Here is a 16,218-nt window from a genome sequence, read left to right as displayed (position 1 = left end):
ATTGTTGCAGTGATGTCATTTTGATGTAGCAGTGCAGTGGCCATTTTATATAAATAACCAACACATAAAAAACGTTCTTACCCATTTCAAATTAGAAGAAACTGATGAAGAAACATATGCTACACTTTTCAAGTTCACACTGTCATACATGCACACTAGCACTGCTACTAAAATGAACTGCTCAACTGAAAGTTGTGTGGGGTTTTATGGTTTTTGTTTGTTTGTTTTTTAAATGGGATTTAAAAGTCAAACAACTCGAGAGCCTACCAAGCAGAGACCAGTCTCCATGAGTTCCTGCACCACAACTCTGCCCCAGCTGAAAGCTCCATCTACTGAATTACAGAGTCATTTCACCATCTTCCACCCAACTAGTCATTTTTCTCAACACTGACTTGCCTCTACAAGAAGTCAAGAGTTTCCTTCTCTTTGCCCACAGCCCTGTAATTACAGCGGTCTTACGAATAAGGGTTCTCCACTTGTAAATCACTTTAGGCTACTGATCTTACAACATAGATATACCAGCTTCCAGTGTGCATTTTGCTCACTGGCTGGTATTTACTACCACAACTGTTTCCTGTGGCAACAGTGTTTCAAAGAACAAGTTCTACTCAGTTCTTACAAAGGATACTTAAAGCATACATTCCAGAGTCCAAACTCAAGACCCTCAGCAAGCAGTTTTTCATGCCTTGATCTTTCTACAGTAGATAAAGGAAACTTTTGAGCCTTATGTCTGCGTGCAGCAGTTTTCTGCTGCTCATAATGTATGATTTCTTATAATTCGCCTGCCACTCTCTTAATATAAATTATACAGATTTCCTGCCTAATACTTTTTTTGTTGTTGTTTTTGTTTTTTTTTTTTTTAGAAAAGCAGATGCCTAGAATTAGATGCTGGCCTAACATGGTGGTTTTGCAGCTGCAAGCTGGTTGAGCTGGTCTCACACCTCCCAACCAGGCAAAGAAAGAAGGTCCTGCCCTCCTCCCCTGCCCCATCTCACTTGCACTGTGTGATTCTCAGCCCTGCCACTCCCTCTTGCTGGCTCTGACACCCATCAGAGCAAACTCAGTGCACCAGATTAGTCACTTGCTGACTTATCAAGCTGAATCATCTCAGCACAGGCCCTGATGGGCACCAGATCAAACACGGGAGGAGAGAAATGGAAAGATCCCACTCTTCCACAGAGGAAAACTGTTAGACTGCCTAAAGAAAGTGACGATATAAAATCTCACATGCGACCTTCCTCTGGATCCAGCCCCAATGATATCTAAATTCCAGCTTTGCCTGACATGCAGAGCTCATACTTGGCAAATGAGACAACACTTGAATACCAGTTTTGAGGTTAAAACTGCAAGCTCTTTTTCTAAGCAAGCTCAAATAACAAAGTTTGCCCTTGCTTAATAATACATTCAAATCTTCATGATATGTTGAATACTGTTTTAACACTAACAGCTTTCACATGTCTAAAATGCATGATCCCACATGAAGTTCTTAGTCCTGAGGCACTTACACATCTGCTTGAATTGTGAAAGCAAGCCATGCCAGAGAAACCAGACACCTCCAAACTGTCACACAACAGCCAAATTGCTTGTAAAGTAAGATCCTTAACTCTCTATAGTAGTTCTGCAAATTCAGACTACAGGGTGCTTACTAACAGTGAAATTTTAATTTTCAAAACTATGTATTTCAGGTTTTGCCTTTATTTTAATTTAAGATTGCACCACCACAAATCTGACATTCCCCTGGAGGGCCCCACCCTCTCCAGGCTAACATTCTCAACAGTTCTCAAATTCTTATACATTTTGTTTAAGCAAAACATGTCCAAACTAATTATAACCTTTCTAATTGGTTCATATTATTGGCATTAACCAGTACCCAGGTAAATTAACCAGCTTTTAAAGAGCAATGTGTTAAAAAAAGTAGTATCATTTTCCTCAGAATTTGAAACAAAACCCTTGAAGGCAGTTTTTGTGCACCTTCCCTCTAGTGATGCAGAAACTGGACAGACACTCTTCACCTCCAAACTTTCTGGCATAAAGTTTAGAAAGACTATTAGATCCTGCTGTCCATGACCGTGAGGAACACTTGCAGAGGTACAGATAAAGGAGCAAATTTTTCACATAAGTCGTAAGAGGATATCTCAGTGTTATCAGTCTGAAACATCTGTCAGTTTTAATTGTAGTTACTGTAAATTGTACTATTTTTCCAAGAGCTCAGTTTTGCTAACCTAGCAGTTAAGACCACAATAAGGCCACAGCAGAAGAATTGAATTAAACCAGGCTTAATGTCAGACTGGGCTCACCTGGCATCCTGCACACAGTATCTACAGCTTCCAGTCAAAGCTAGGAGAGGATATTATTGCATTTTTTCTTGTCGCTTACAGTGAAAAGATAGATATTTAAGTTTTGAAGTATTACTTTTACAAAGCACCAGAAAGAAAATACCTAGGCTTAGCATCAGGTATGCTTATTAACATAGTAAAAAAAAAAAAAGTTTCTTAGAAATAAGTCATATAAATGGGGAATGACAGTTTGCACTGCATTTTCTAGTTTAGGAGTCTTCCTCCTGAAAAAAGCTTGATATTGGGAACTTTGCTACTTCTCTCCCCTGCCCAAACTGTTTCCTTATACCACATACCAACGTGCTCTTACATACACATTGTTTTGATCAAGGTTCAAGAAAATCGTCCCTGGCACATACTGAAGCCGTAAGAAGCTTCTCAGAAAATACAGTGGTGTGTTTTAGCCTGCAGTCTTGCCATAGTGATTTTTTTTTTTTCTTTTAAAGGCTATTGTGTGACCAGACTTTCTGGTGAGCAACTATCTGTTGCCCTGGAATTGCCGTAACTCCGCGTTCTTTCCTAAAATGGAAGCCGAGCTCCAGCAGAGCTCCCCACCGCCCCGAAACCCCTCGTCTTCCAGGGGTTCCCCTCCCGTGTACCCAAGGGCCCTACTGGGGCGAGTAGCACGTATTCAATCCAGAGATTCAAAACAAGACAGGCTTTCCAGCGCGGGAGGTGAGCAGAAAGCTCAGCAACATTTTTCCTGTCAGTTAAATGGAAAAACAACCAAAACACCAAATAAATAATTTAAACAAAAAAAAAAAGGGCTGGAGGGAGAGAGCGCCGCTTCCCTGCCCGGGACAGACACGGGCAGCCGGCGCTTGGGGACCCGCCCGGTTCCCCCCCGGGCTCCTCTGGCCCTCGGGGCCGCTTCCCCGATCCCCCCTCCCGCCTCCGTGCCCCGCGGCAGCACTGAGCCCCCCGCCCCGGGGACGGAGGGCAGGGGAATTGTCCCTCCCCAAGCCCGGCGGGGTAGCGAGGCTCCGCCGCAGGACCGCTCCCCGCCGCCCGCCCCCTCCTCACCTCTGACAGGGATCAGGACGGCGAGAAGCACCACCGCGGGAAGGAGCCTCCAGCGCCGCATGGCTGCCCGCACCACACACACGCCGCCCGCTCCCTGACAGCCGCTTTCGGCAGCCGCTCCCGCCTGGCCGGAGGGCAGCACCGCGCCGCGCCCCGGGGCTGGGTGCGCCGCGCCGAACACGCCCCCGCCCCGCGCTGTCAGTTCGGGCGCTGTCAGCCCGCCGCCGGGGGGGAGGAGGGCGAGGCCGCCCGGCCCGGCCCGCCGGGGACACTCCTCCCGGTGTGGGGCAGGGCCTTCCTGCCCGCCGCGGCTTCTCCTCGGGCCGTTACCCGCCATTGTCACCGCCTCGGGAAGGGCAGGCCGTGGCGGAGCCCCGTTCCCCGGCGGGCTGGGGGCGTCGCGCTGTGGGTTTCCCGTGGGGGCCGAACGGAGTCGGCCTGGCTCTGGGGAGCTGAAGAAGGAGCAGGGCTGCGGGACGTGCAAGTTGATGCTGCTCAGCCCTGACCACGCCTGTGTAAAAAAGAAAAGGGGGCACCGGACCAAAGAGCCCCGTTTTCTGAATGGAACGAGCTCCAGGGCTTGAACACCAGCCACAGGTTTCAATAGCAGAGGCGCACACTCCTGCACCACTGCCCTCTCTTCACCCAGGCCCTCTCTTTTCCTGCTTTCCCTGGAGAAAAGTTGCCCAACACTAAACACACCAGGAAACCTAATAATCTTGACCATAACAAACTTGCTTTTTCTTCAGTTGGACAGAAAATCCTTAAAAAAGCTTTGAATCTTGTATTTGCAAGCGATGCTACACCAGGCCCATGGCTGAAGGCTACAAATGTAAAACTCGTGCACAGTAAGGTGCTGAGTTTTCTTAACTAATTCTGCAGGTGTGGAAATATGGATTGTTAAAGATCTTGTTTTCTTATAAGTCCTTTTCCAATGGCCGCTTTGCATCCAGTATCAGATGCTGTGATTTGAGGGCCAGTCCGTTCCCCAGGTGCTGTTGTAGCAGCCTGAAGCACTGCTGCTGCGGGTTGAGGTCAATGCAGTTGTGCTGAGTTGTGCTGCTCAGGGCCATGTATGACAAAAATGCCTCTCCCAAATGCTGTTTCCACTTGCCATTGACTGGATAATCACAGAATCACAGAATCATAGAATGTTAGGGATTGGAAGGGACCTCGAAAGATCATCTAGTCCAATCCCCCTGCCAGAACAGGGACACCTAGATGAGGCTACACAGGAATGTGTCCCGGTGGGTTTTGAATGTCTCCAGAGAAGGAGACTCCACAACCTCCCTGCGCAGCCTGTTCCAGTGCTCCGTCACCCTCACTGTGAAGAAGTTTCTTCTCATATTTAAGTGGAACCTCCTGTGTTCCAGTTTATACCCATTGCCCTTTGTCTTATCATTGGTTGTCACCAAGAAGAGCCTGGCTCCCTCCTCATGACACTCACCCTTTATATATTTATAAACATTAATGAGGTCACACCTCAGTCTCCTCTTCTCCAAGCAAAAGAGATTCAGCTCCTTCAGCCTTTCAATAATAATAATAATATCTACAGGGTGTTTAAAAAAGATGGACCCAATTTGAAATCACCGTATCTCTGCAACCACAAACCGCCCATGAAAGAGACTCTTACCACTTGAAAGGATGGGGCACAGAGTTTCAAATTATTACTGCTAGATGCCTCTCCCAACACACAAACAGCCCCCAGCTTCAGTCATTTGCAAGATGGTGACCCTGCAACTACTTTGAAATTGGGTCCATCTCCATCTTTTTGAGACATCTTGTAGTTCGGTGATGTGCAGCATGTGATTTAGAAGGTAAATGGAGACGTGCAGCTGACTTAAATTCACTGGCTGTAGGCCTAAACTTTCCCCAGAGAGGTCTATGCTTCTTTTCTAGCATTTGTGGGACCATGCCAGCTAGAAAAATGCAAAGTCACAGAGTTTGTGAATTACTGTCACCAGTTCATAAATTGATGGTAATGTTTCTTCATCCTTGCCAGTGCCTAGTCAAGTAATTTTTAGATTTAACCTGAGGTAATAAAGAGCTTAACTGTAGTAATAAATGTACACATAATTAATCTTAAAATTATGCTGTATTTTAAATTAAGGATAAGCTTTTCTCTTAAAATATCTGAGTATTGCAGCAGTAGTACTGGAAAGTCTATTGAAGACTGTAAGCAGGAGGGCCGGAACAGCTAGAGGTGTTTTTTTCCAGTCATTAACGTTTATGGAGTTGTGCTTGTTTTGGTTGGGATAGAGTTAATTTTCTCCATGGTAGCTTTTTTGTGGCTATGGTTTGGATTTGTGCTGGCAACATTGTTGATAATACAGGGATGTTTTAATTATTGCTGAGTAGTGCTTACAGAGCCAAGGCCTTTTCTGCTTGTCACACTACCGCACTAGCAAGGAGGCTGGGGGTGCACAAATGTTGGGAGGAGACACAGCCGGGACAGCTGACCCCAGTTGTCTAGAGGGATATTCCACGCCATATGATGTCATGCTCAGCATATAAAGCTGGAGGAAGAAGGAGGAAGGGGGAATGTTTGGAGGGATGGTGTTTGTCTTCCCAAGTAACTGTTACGTGTGATGGACCCAGCTCTCCTGGAGATGGCTGAACACCTGCCTGCCCATGGAAAGTGGTGAATGAATCCCTTCTTTTGCTTTACTTACACACATGGCTTTTGCTTTACTTATTAAACTGTCTTTATCTCAATCCATGTGTTTTCTCATTTTTACCCTTCCAGTTCTCTCCCCTATCCCACCAGGGCGGAGTGAATGAGCACCTCATCGGTGCTTAGTTGCCAGCTGGGGTTAAACCATGACAGGAGACAACATTTGATCTTTGTAAGCAGCTTCCTTGTTTTCTGAACTCCAAGCCTAGAAGGTAGATTGAATTGTGTAACCCAGCAGTATGGGTCTAGTTATTAATGCTATGTGCACAACATAGGAAATTATTAATGTTGCTCAAAGGATGTTCTTTAACAGTGTTTGTTTATAGCTATTGTTAAGCATCATCTAAGAAGTTGATCTCTTGACAAAAAGAACAAGAATGAATATTCTTCAGAGTACTGTACATTTCTCTATTTAATCACACCATGCCAAACCACGTTTGTTGTTGTTGTTTGTTTTTTTTTTTTTTTCGTTTCCTTCCAGGATTGCAGAACTAACAGTGAAAGACTAGTTATTTCACTGGAATTACCATGTCAGATCAGGGCCCTGTAACTTCCTGTTTCCAAAATCAGTCTTTGTCAAAGTAACTGTCTTCAGATGAGGTAAAAGCAACCTCCTGTTAGAAAAGATGTGAGATAACTGCACTTTGCACAAGAGATGGTGATTTCCAGTTGGTTCAGCCCTTAAGGCAGGGGTACAGTTTGCTGGCACCAGCCACTTTATGGCTAAAAAATTTTCCAGATTTATTAATATCAGTGGGTTTTGTGGTTTTGTTTGTTTTGGTCTTGTTTTGTTTTGTTTTGTGTTTGTTTGCTTTATTTTTTTTTCAGTCTTACTAACCTTTTGATCTGAAGATTTCTCTGACATCTTGTGAAAATGAGTTTCATTGTGGTTACCAGCTCTTCTATGTGTGGAACTCTGATTAGAAGAAAACGCCAGGCTTTGTCATTTCACATGTAAGGAGGTGGGCAGTATTAGCAGTAGTAAAAAGCTGGTCTTTGATGCACACATATGTTTGGTTACTGTTACGAAGTTGGTATGAGTACAAAAATAACCCTGGAAATTACATTGCCTTTTTTGCTTTTATTGTTCACCAGAATTTGGCAATAGTGTGCGATGACTCTTTTTATTTCAGGTGCAGTTTCTGACGCCAAGAATACTCACATGTAAGGAGTATATTTGAATGTATTGATGTTGTGGCCTCATCTAACAGCATGTATTGGAAGACTATTTGTCAGAAGCTTCTCTTATTTTTTTTAATAATTTGGAAATGAAAATGAAAGGCAGGGTTTCAGTGCTGGTTTCTGTCATGGCATCTGTGAAAGCATGATCTTCTGATCTTCATGTTTCTTCTTGCTGTGAGGATATAAAGCTTTGCTTTAATCTTTATTTTTTAAATAAAAATCAAACATGTGAAACCTTATTTTCTCTCAATGTTTTCATACTTGATCTGTGAGAAGAAGAGGATAGTTCCACCAGCAAAGCTTCCTGTGAATAAGCGTAATACTATTTTGGCAGCACACTGAAGTTTTAGGGCCACAAGCAAACTGATATAGTATAGTCAGTCAATAAAATGGTGATTTTTTTTGTTTAAAGGATGAAATATAAAGCATGTAGTACAAACATAGTTAACACAGATTTGATCTTTTGTTAAGGATTATAAAAACTGCACCAGGTTTGGGTTTTTTTTTGTTTGCAGGCTCCCCTGTTGTGGGCTATTTACTGATGCTCTCTGCTTTCCACGGCAGAAGAGACATTAAGACACTGCAGCCTAAGGGTTTCTTCCTGAGGAAACAAATAAGATTCCTCTACAAAGAGCTTGTTCAATCCCCAAGATTGTTTCAGAAAGAAGTTTCTGAGGTGGTTGTATAGATCCTGAACAATCTCTGCAAAGGCCAATTACTTGGTCTTAGTCTCAGCTTTTCCTTTTGTAATTGCCTTCTCTCGGTTGGTACCACTTCTTCCCTTCCAGTAGCAGCAATTACTGCAGGATGCCTACATGACTTAGAGCACCAGCCTGGATAGTGGGGCATCAAGGTCTATGGTAACTGAGAGCCCATCTTCTTCAACGGTCATCCCATTTCTACTATGATAGAGATTTTTCCTACTCTAACTATCAGCTGGCTATTGTTTCCTTTTCAAATTCACTCCAAATAGCTTTATACTTCCTTTTTTTTTTTTTTTTTGTTCTTTTTATCGTCCAGTAACATCTGTACACAAATTGATTACACTTCCTGTAGACTATCCAAAGACCTTTCTACATCCAAAGTCTACTGTGTTTTTTTGTAACAGTTCATAAAGAGAAATATGATTTTATATATCATTTTTTCTGCACACTAATCTACATTTGAAGAAACGTTAGGTAAAAGTTATTTAAAAAGTAGCTGTATCTTATATGACATGGATCCCATTTGAAATGTATTTCCATAATAGAACATGCAGTTTCTTGATCAACAAAACAAAATTTTTTTTTACATTATTCTGTTTTATCAGAAACAGAGGGATGTTTTATTTCCTGCATAACCTCTTTCAAGCAAAGACAGCCTGCAACAACCCCAACATATTCTTCCTCAGTTATATGGAACTTCTGCTATGCTTTTATGCACACATCAGTAGAATACAGGAAGGCTGTCAATTAGACTTGTGGTAGTGATTTCTATGTCCACCTCTGTTACGTAGCATGGGTTATGTGACTGCTCGGTTTCATAAATATATTGAGGGTGTAGCTGGATTCTTGTAAGAGGGCAACAGATCTGACAAACATGGCAAGAATTTAGCAGCCATTTGTGAAGGCATTTTGTTCAAAATGATTTTTGTGTACACATGCTAGATGCATCACATCAGGGCAAAATTTGAGCTGCACTGACAAAACAAAACCATCTCTGTATTTCTCATCTAGATCTCCATATAAGAATCCTTCATTAGGATGCTATGGAAAATGCCATTGGCAACTTCAGCCATCTGCAGACAGGTATAAGCCATTTTAGTCGTGTGTTGCACAATAAAAGCTGCAGCTGCTCCAGTGTGCTACAAAGAGCACTGTTGTTGCACTTGACATTAAAGGGGTCTACAGGGAAGATAAGGAAGGACTCTTTATCAGGGAGTGCAGTGATAGGATGACACGTAGTCTAGTGGAACGTGATCTAGTGGAATGTGTCCCTGCCCATGGTAGGGAGGTTGGAACTAGATGTTCTTTAAGGTCACTTCCAACCCAAACCATTCTGTGATTCTATGATTAAAACTTTTAAATGAATGCTTCAGGCCCAGGGGTAGTTTGAAAGACGGTGGCCTCTATGTTTGTGTAGCCTGGCAATGGAGTCAGTGACCCAAAGAAGTTCAAGTCACTAAGTCATGTGAGGGTGTGGAAAGATACTCCATTTGTTGCCTGTGCACCAGGACAGGTAAACACTGTCCATTCTCAAAAAGTCAGAGCTATATAAATGAATGCAAAATAACAGTAGCAGAAAATTTGCAATGCTTTGAATATGAGGAATACCCAGAATCAATCTTCTTTCACACTCAGCAGAACTAAAAGCATTGCTGGTCATGCATGGTCTTTGGAACAAAAAATCCAAATAGGTAAATGCCTCCCTAATGGCTGGGTACTTAAAAAGGTGGGTAGGAAGCCATTGTTCTTATTTCCCTTTGAAAACTTTATAATTCTTCTTAAAATAATAGTTTCCAGCATTAGAGTGCATTTCCTGCTTTGCAATCTTTCTTGCAGTTTATATCATCATCTGTTTAGGAGCAGATGACAGTCTGGGTATTTGTGCTCAGTGATGCCGATTAGCCAGCTCACGAGGCTCCCTCCTCGGCCCACAGAGCTGTTTTTAGATCATGACACAGAATTGCGTGGCTGTCCTCATGGATTTTGTTGGTGAACAAAGTTATTTCCTGAGCGTGGTTCCCAAAAGATGACTGTTTGAATCCTTTCCCTTGCAGCTGTGGTGGAGAGAAGGGTGGAACGGTGGGGAGGTTGAGATACTGGCCTGAGTTGGAAAAAAACCCAAAAGTTGAGGAATTGCCAATTTGTTGTCATGGTCCAGCTGAGAAGAAACCAAAAGCAGTTTAAATTATTCCATGGTTCAATTTACAGTGAGTGCTACTACATTTCACAAATTAATCAGTTGATTCATACTTGAACTTTTTTTTTTTTTTTTGAAACTGGTGATTTGAAGTCAGTAAGTCAATCGAAGGGCAGGAGTAACATTGGGGGGTGGGTTCCACACTAGAGAGGGAAACAGGTTTTCCTCCAATTCTCTATTAATTTGTTTCCTTTCCTCTTCTGCCCTTTTGCCTTCGCAGGAAAAAAAAAAAAAACAAAACAAAAACAACAACAAAAAAAACCAACCAAAAACAACCAAACAAAAAAAGAAAACACATATAAAAGAAAGGCATACGGTAAGCCTAAATCAAGTTCTGTTTTATTATTTCCTTAAAGGACTTCTAATGAATAAAAAGTTACTTATTTATATGTGACTTCGTTGCTAATGCTGGGATTGGGGGGGCAGATCTGCACCATAATGCTGAGCAAGAACATTCAGAATGTTGGATTCTTCTAATATTTTCCTCTTATTATCTAAAGGAAAAAATAAAGAAGTGCAGCTTATTGAAGTAGACTTATAAGGTTCTTGATTATCTAATATTTTTACTGCGTTACAAAATTTAGGAAAAAAAAAAAAGAAAAAATACAAGGAGAAATGGTATGTGCATGAAATACAAACCACGCGGCTGGAACACCCACTTTTCCTGTCTGTGCAGTTTGGGAAAAGTCATTAAATCAAACAATACAGCATTTTCCATTTAAGAGCACAAAATTTGAGTTCATAAAACAAGCTAGCATAACCGTACCTGCCTTGGGAACACTAGCTATGAATAACTTCTCCATACAACTTAAGAAATGCAGAAAGCAAGCGTCGCTTGAAAAAAAGTAGCTTATGCATTTGTCATTCCCACATCCATTTTTCTGACTCATTTATTTTTACATTGCTCTTTTCCTAAGTGCCCAGAGTAGTATCAGAAAGCTTAAACAAATGAAAGCAAATACTCCTGCCTTTTTTTGGGGGGAGGGGGCGAAGCAGGGAACTGGAGAGAGGTCTCACTGATCCTGATAGGGCTGGATTTTTACATATAGGGCCAGATTTTTACATATGGGGCTTTTTATTATCAGATTCAAAATCTCAAAGCTATTGCTGCTTGCCTTTCCTATCATTGCTTCACCTTCTTTCCTCATATACTGTTCCATTTTGGTGTCGTCTCCTTCTGCATCTGGGTAATTGTAAATCCCTTGCTGTCTGCTGAGAGCTATAGACAGGAGCCAGCAAAGGAATTTGCCCTGCCCTTAGTTCCAGGCACCCCCAGCTATGTCTGGTACTGTGGAATCAGAGAGGAGACCACGTTGAGATAAGACTCATGTGGAGACTGTTCCCCCACACCCTTGTAATGTGACATCTGAAGCTTTATGCTCACCAAGATATAAAAGAAGCTTAAACTACATAGTGATATCAGATGTGGAGGAGGGATCAGAAGCACGAATGTGTGTATCGATGAGGTCTTGCATTGGTACTGACTATGCTGTATGTCATTTCTTGGGCAAGACCAGGCCAAACCCTAATGATTTAGAAGGTTTGTTACGCTTCAGTCTGCACTTTCTTGAGTGCAGTGACAGACTTCAGTGTTGTAAAACCAGCTAAGAAAGTGGAACATATCATGTTCATCATATCGTATCTCAGTAGAGAGGTAAAGTTTATGCATCTGTCCAGGGCATTTCTACCACAATTATGTATTTTACTATAGACTGTCCACAGTTCCAGTCAACATCTGCTGATCTATATGCCAGGGGCAATATTTTTAAATGTACAAAATACTACAGAAATGTGTAATTTATTTCTTCCTGCTCATTAGCAAGAACTAATTGTGTGTACATTTCTGTTTTGAGTGACAAATATATACTTGCCACCTCAGTCCACTCTCTTCAGGTGCCTCCTGCTAGCTTGGGTCCCTGTAGGACACTCCTGTGTAATGGGACACTAGGAACACCTGTGGCCTCTGATTTAGATGAACTTTAGCAGAAAAGTAGAGAAACGTGTACTTAGTTTCTCTCTGTGAATATTCTGTTAGGGAGTGTGGCTACGGGGAATGAGCTGTCCTTTAATTAAAGTAGCCAAATCCTACAAAGTGCCACTGCCTTTTATATCAGAGTACAGAATGCACAAAAGGATTTTTCGTTTGTGTAAAAGTTCGAAAGAGGATTTTCCACATTTTGAGTAAAGATAATTATTGTGTAGTGATATGCACAGGGAGACTAGCAGTTTGAGACTCCTGTTTCTACTTCTGGTTTGTGATCTTGAAAATTTCAGACTCTTCTATTTCTTTACATAGCTCTACAAGTGAACTGACACCCTTAAAATGATAAAAATTTAGCTCTGTTTTTCTTAACAAGCTAAAGTGTTTGGGGTACCATCCTTGGATGCAGCCAATGCTGATGCAGTGGATGACTTGAGCAGACCACAGGTGGCATAAAAGTTGCATGATTTCTGTCTTCCTGGGTACAGAACCAGGAAGGCTATGTCTCAGCCTTTGCAGCTGAAGTCAGCACAGCTGAAAGCGTGACCAAAACTTTCTTGCAACATCCTCGCGGAGGCTGTGCATTGAGCAGGAGCATGCAGCACACTGAGCCTCAGCTGTGTCATGTTCCAGTGCTGGGGGAACTGGGTGGCACAAAATGGACATCACTGGAAAAAACAGATGTTTACAATATGTTGTTTCTCTGACATAGCAACAACAGCCCATTGATCTCCAGAAGTTTAACTTCAAAAGTGCAAAAGTGACGTCAAGTCTACCCCACCTTCCACCAGCCACTCTCTACGATGCCTTCCTCACCCACTTCCTCTCCCGTGCCTCTGAAGGCAGCACTGAGAAGAAGCAGGTAGAAGAAACTCTTCCTCACTGTCTTAAGCACAGCTGGAAATGTTTTGAAACACCTTCAGACCCACAGTATTTTTCTCTGCTGCATTAACTCTTGTCACCACCCTTAGCTTTCACATCCTAAAGCTGGCTAATGAGAAGGAAAATCGAGCTTTGCTTATCTATTTGTCTTATGGTAATGAATTTTCTGCTTCAAAAGTAATGCTGGTCAGGAGAGGATGCACGAGGAGTGTGAAGCACTGGACAAACATGCATCGGACCTGACAAGTTCTATTCTGGCCCAGTGCTTTTGCAGTGCACTTTTTAAACTTGACACAATGGGGTTTAAAGAAAACATCAGCTCAGCACACCAGTTCTACTGTTTTATTATCCTTGCTTGGCAACAGCTAAATGTCTTGTTTGTGCTGTTCTGGCACATGCCTTTTTATCTGTATTTACAAATAATAATTTATATAACTTCTTTTAACATTTTATACAACTCTTGCAGATTATCGCATGACTTAAAGTATGTATTTGTTTAGAAAATTAAAGGCATTGAAACCTTTTGCCATTTAGCACATTCGTAGTTCCTGTGGGTTTCCAGGTATGTTTAATTACCAGAATAAATCACAGTATACTCCCCAGCTATCAGCATTTCTTCAGTGAGTCACTTGTATAATGATATAAAGGATTTTTCAGGTATAAAAAGTGAAACTTATACACACAACTAATTTGAGATATATATATATATATATATAGTCAGTTATTCAGCTAATACCACTTGAAACCTGAAGACAAGAAGTTCAAGTTTACATCCTTGTTCAAGTTTTCTAGTTTACCTTATGGAAAAGTAAAAATCAGCACTTGATCACTCAGTCAAATTCTCAGGCATCTGGCTTGTAGACCCTTGATTTACCCAGCAACATTAATTTTGGGTCGAGCTTTTTAAGAGCTCAGAAACATTCCTTAATAGAGAATGGAGAGTGGAAGAAAATAATTAATTATGTATCCTCACAAGTGCATTCTTTCGGAAGCTGAAGAAAGACTTAATTTTTGCAAGGAGCGACAGACACATTTCTGTGTGGCTGTGTGTACATTACTGATTGTGTCATTGAGTCTGTTTTCAAGAAAAAAAATCGTTCATTTGTGTTGCCATCCTCGTGTGATATTTGGGGAATGTCTCATAAATGCTTGCTCTTGCTAGAGAAGTCAGGAGGAGTGGCAGCGAGCTGAAATCTGATCTCCAAACTGTGGAGGAGAGGTTGCTTTTCCATAGGAAGGTGCTTTCTCCTAACAAAAACCCAGCCAGCATACTTACTTCCCAACTGCCACCACTGTCCTGGTGATCCAACAAGCAAACATTAAATGCTAGATTTAGTCACTTTCTTTGTTAACATACAACCTTTCTAGCCTGTGTTTTAAAAAAACACAAGCAACCAAAGGCCTGCTCAGTTACTTGCATGTCTTTGCAAAGACTGGGAAAGAGGAACAGGATCTGCAGCAGGCACAGTGCATGAGCAATAGGATCTCTGGGAAGCTGTAATGCAGGGACTACCCAAACACAACTCTGTTGGTCACGTTAAGGGATTTCCTGTTCGAGATTTTCAGCTGATTTCAGCTGTAGCAATATGTGGTAAAGGAAATCACAGTCTCTTGGGCAGGGCACATGAGCTGTGCCAGAGAGAACATATACACAGGTTGAAACTTTTTACAAAGCGCATTCTCCAGCCTCAGATAAAGGAAACCTTTAGCAAAACACACAGAACAAAGATGCCTATGACTCATGAAATAGACTAATAAGGTTTTACTAGCCTGCCCAGTTTGAGTTGAGCATAAAGGATAAAGGATGTCTCAGACCATCCCTGGTGAATTAAGTGAATGCTGGAATCAGCTGTGGTTATGCTTGCATATTTGGAAGCTGATTTCTGTTGGAATTTATCATATCTGTTGTTTTTCTTCATAAAATCTTTTTCAGTGCAGCCAGTTGCTGTGGGCCAAAAAGAAGGCATGCACACACACAAAAGCCGTGGGTTGTATTTTAATAGGGATCCCTACTGCTTATCATTGCTGTTTTATGTAATTGTCTGGAAAAGGTCAGCATAGTTTGTACTGTGAACAACTGAAGCTGAAAATTTTGACTTTTTTTTTTGTTGTTGTTGCACTGGACTTGTCGTCTTCTGACTAAATGCAGTATGAAAAAGCAACTTAGAAAAATATGAGGCAATTCCAGCTGCGGGCTATTGCACCTTTGTTCATAAACTGCTGTGAATCTTACTAACAAAAGTAGTCCCAAAAAACAGTTGGTTACAAAATGTTTGATTTAAAGAAAAAAATGTTCAGATTTTTAGCTCTAAGACCAGTCCCATAGTGCTTAGTTGGTTTGTTTCTGTATCTCTCTCATAAACACTATGCTAGAATACCTATAATTTTGATTTTGCTTTCTCTAGCACATATGCAAACAGTCATCTTCACCATGACTTTTTATGTTGATTAAATTTCTCTAATTACTTCTACAGGCTTAGCATAGAATTTTAAGTATTTGCTTTGCTTTTAACATTGTGCAGTTGTTCAAAGCAGCTGGCTGGCTGCTTAAATATATCTCAGAGTAGGACAGGGCTGAGGCAGGGTTCCTGATATTGGCTGAGTGAAGTTTGCCTCTGCTGTCATGAGGAAGAACAGGAAGAAAAAATCAGTGCCGCTTTTTCTTTGAATTAAAGTGCACATTGGAAGAAAGCTCTAAAAGAGATTTGGTCATGGCACTTGGTCCTTTGACGGACTGGGGAAGGAAGCCAGCCCTCATGTTGGATTAAGAAGATATGCTGACATCCTCACCTGCAAAGCCAAGCTGAGTTTTTGTTTTCTTTAGGAACAGGGACCCAGAAGTGTCCACTGGCACTGGAGCTGTGTTATGGAGCTGCAGTCTGAGGAAACTTAGAGCAGTGGCAGCAGGACCGAAACTGACACCAGTCCAGAAGGCGGCAGTGGCAGAGGGGGTCACCCTTAAGGTTTTTCAGCACTTGTATCACTTGCTCTTTAATATGTACTAGAGATAGTACAAGGACTTTTCTTCCAGTGTTCCTGGAAAAAAAAAGCAGTATTAATGTCTCAAATTCAGATTACATTGTCACCACTCAAAAGTACATCTTTGTTAGTCTTGCTGTCTGTGTTTGGGAAAGCAGAGATGTACAGAGTTAAGTGCAACAGAAACATAGCTGAATTGTTATGAAAACATGCACTTCTTGAAGAGCAGTGGGAGCAACTCCTTAAACCCATTTTACTTA

General features: G+C 41.8%; 1 protein-coding gene and 1 long non-coding RNA gene across 3 annotated transcripts in view; one reads left to right on the top strand and one right to left on the bottom strand.

Moving 5' to 3' along the window:
• Nucleotides 1–3,711, bottom strand: part of LOC309436474 (CD99 antigen-like) — a 30,084-nt gene extending 26,373 nt beyond the window's left edge. For both annotated transcript variants that reach the window (XM_082045680.1, XM_082045681.1), the window contains exon 1: nucleotides 3,360–3,711. In XM_082045680.1, the coding sequence (XP_081901806.1) occupies nucleotides 3,360–3,696 (337 nt within the window). In that variant the 5' untranslated portion in view covers nucleotides 3,697–3,711. The remainder of the gene's footprint in view (nucleotides 1–3,359) is intronic.
• Nucleotides 3,712–10,354: 6,643 nt separating this feature from the next.
• On the top strand, nucleotides 10,355–15,948 carry LOC309449143. The gene is made up of 3 exons (XR_014185910.1): nucleotides 10,355–10,432; nucleotides 12,810–12,959; nucleotides 15,804–15,948. It is a non-coding gene; the product is annotated as an uncharacterized lncRNA (long non-coding RNA).
• Nucleotides 15,949–16,218: the final 270 nt, after the last annotated feature.

The sequence above is a fragment of the Streptopelia decaocto genome, assembly GCF_964273445.1.
Source record: "Streptopelia decaocto genome assembly, chromosome: 1".
NCBI classification, from domain to species: Eukaryota; Metazoa; Chordata; class Aves; order Columbiformes; family Columbidae; genus Streptopelia; species Streptopelia decaocto.
Note: the sequence above shows the minus strand (reverse complement) of the source record. Positions and strands in the feature narration are given on the sequence as shown.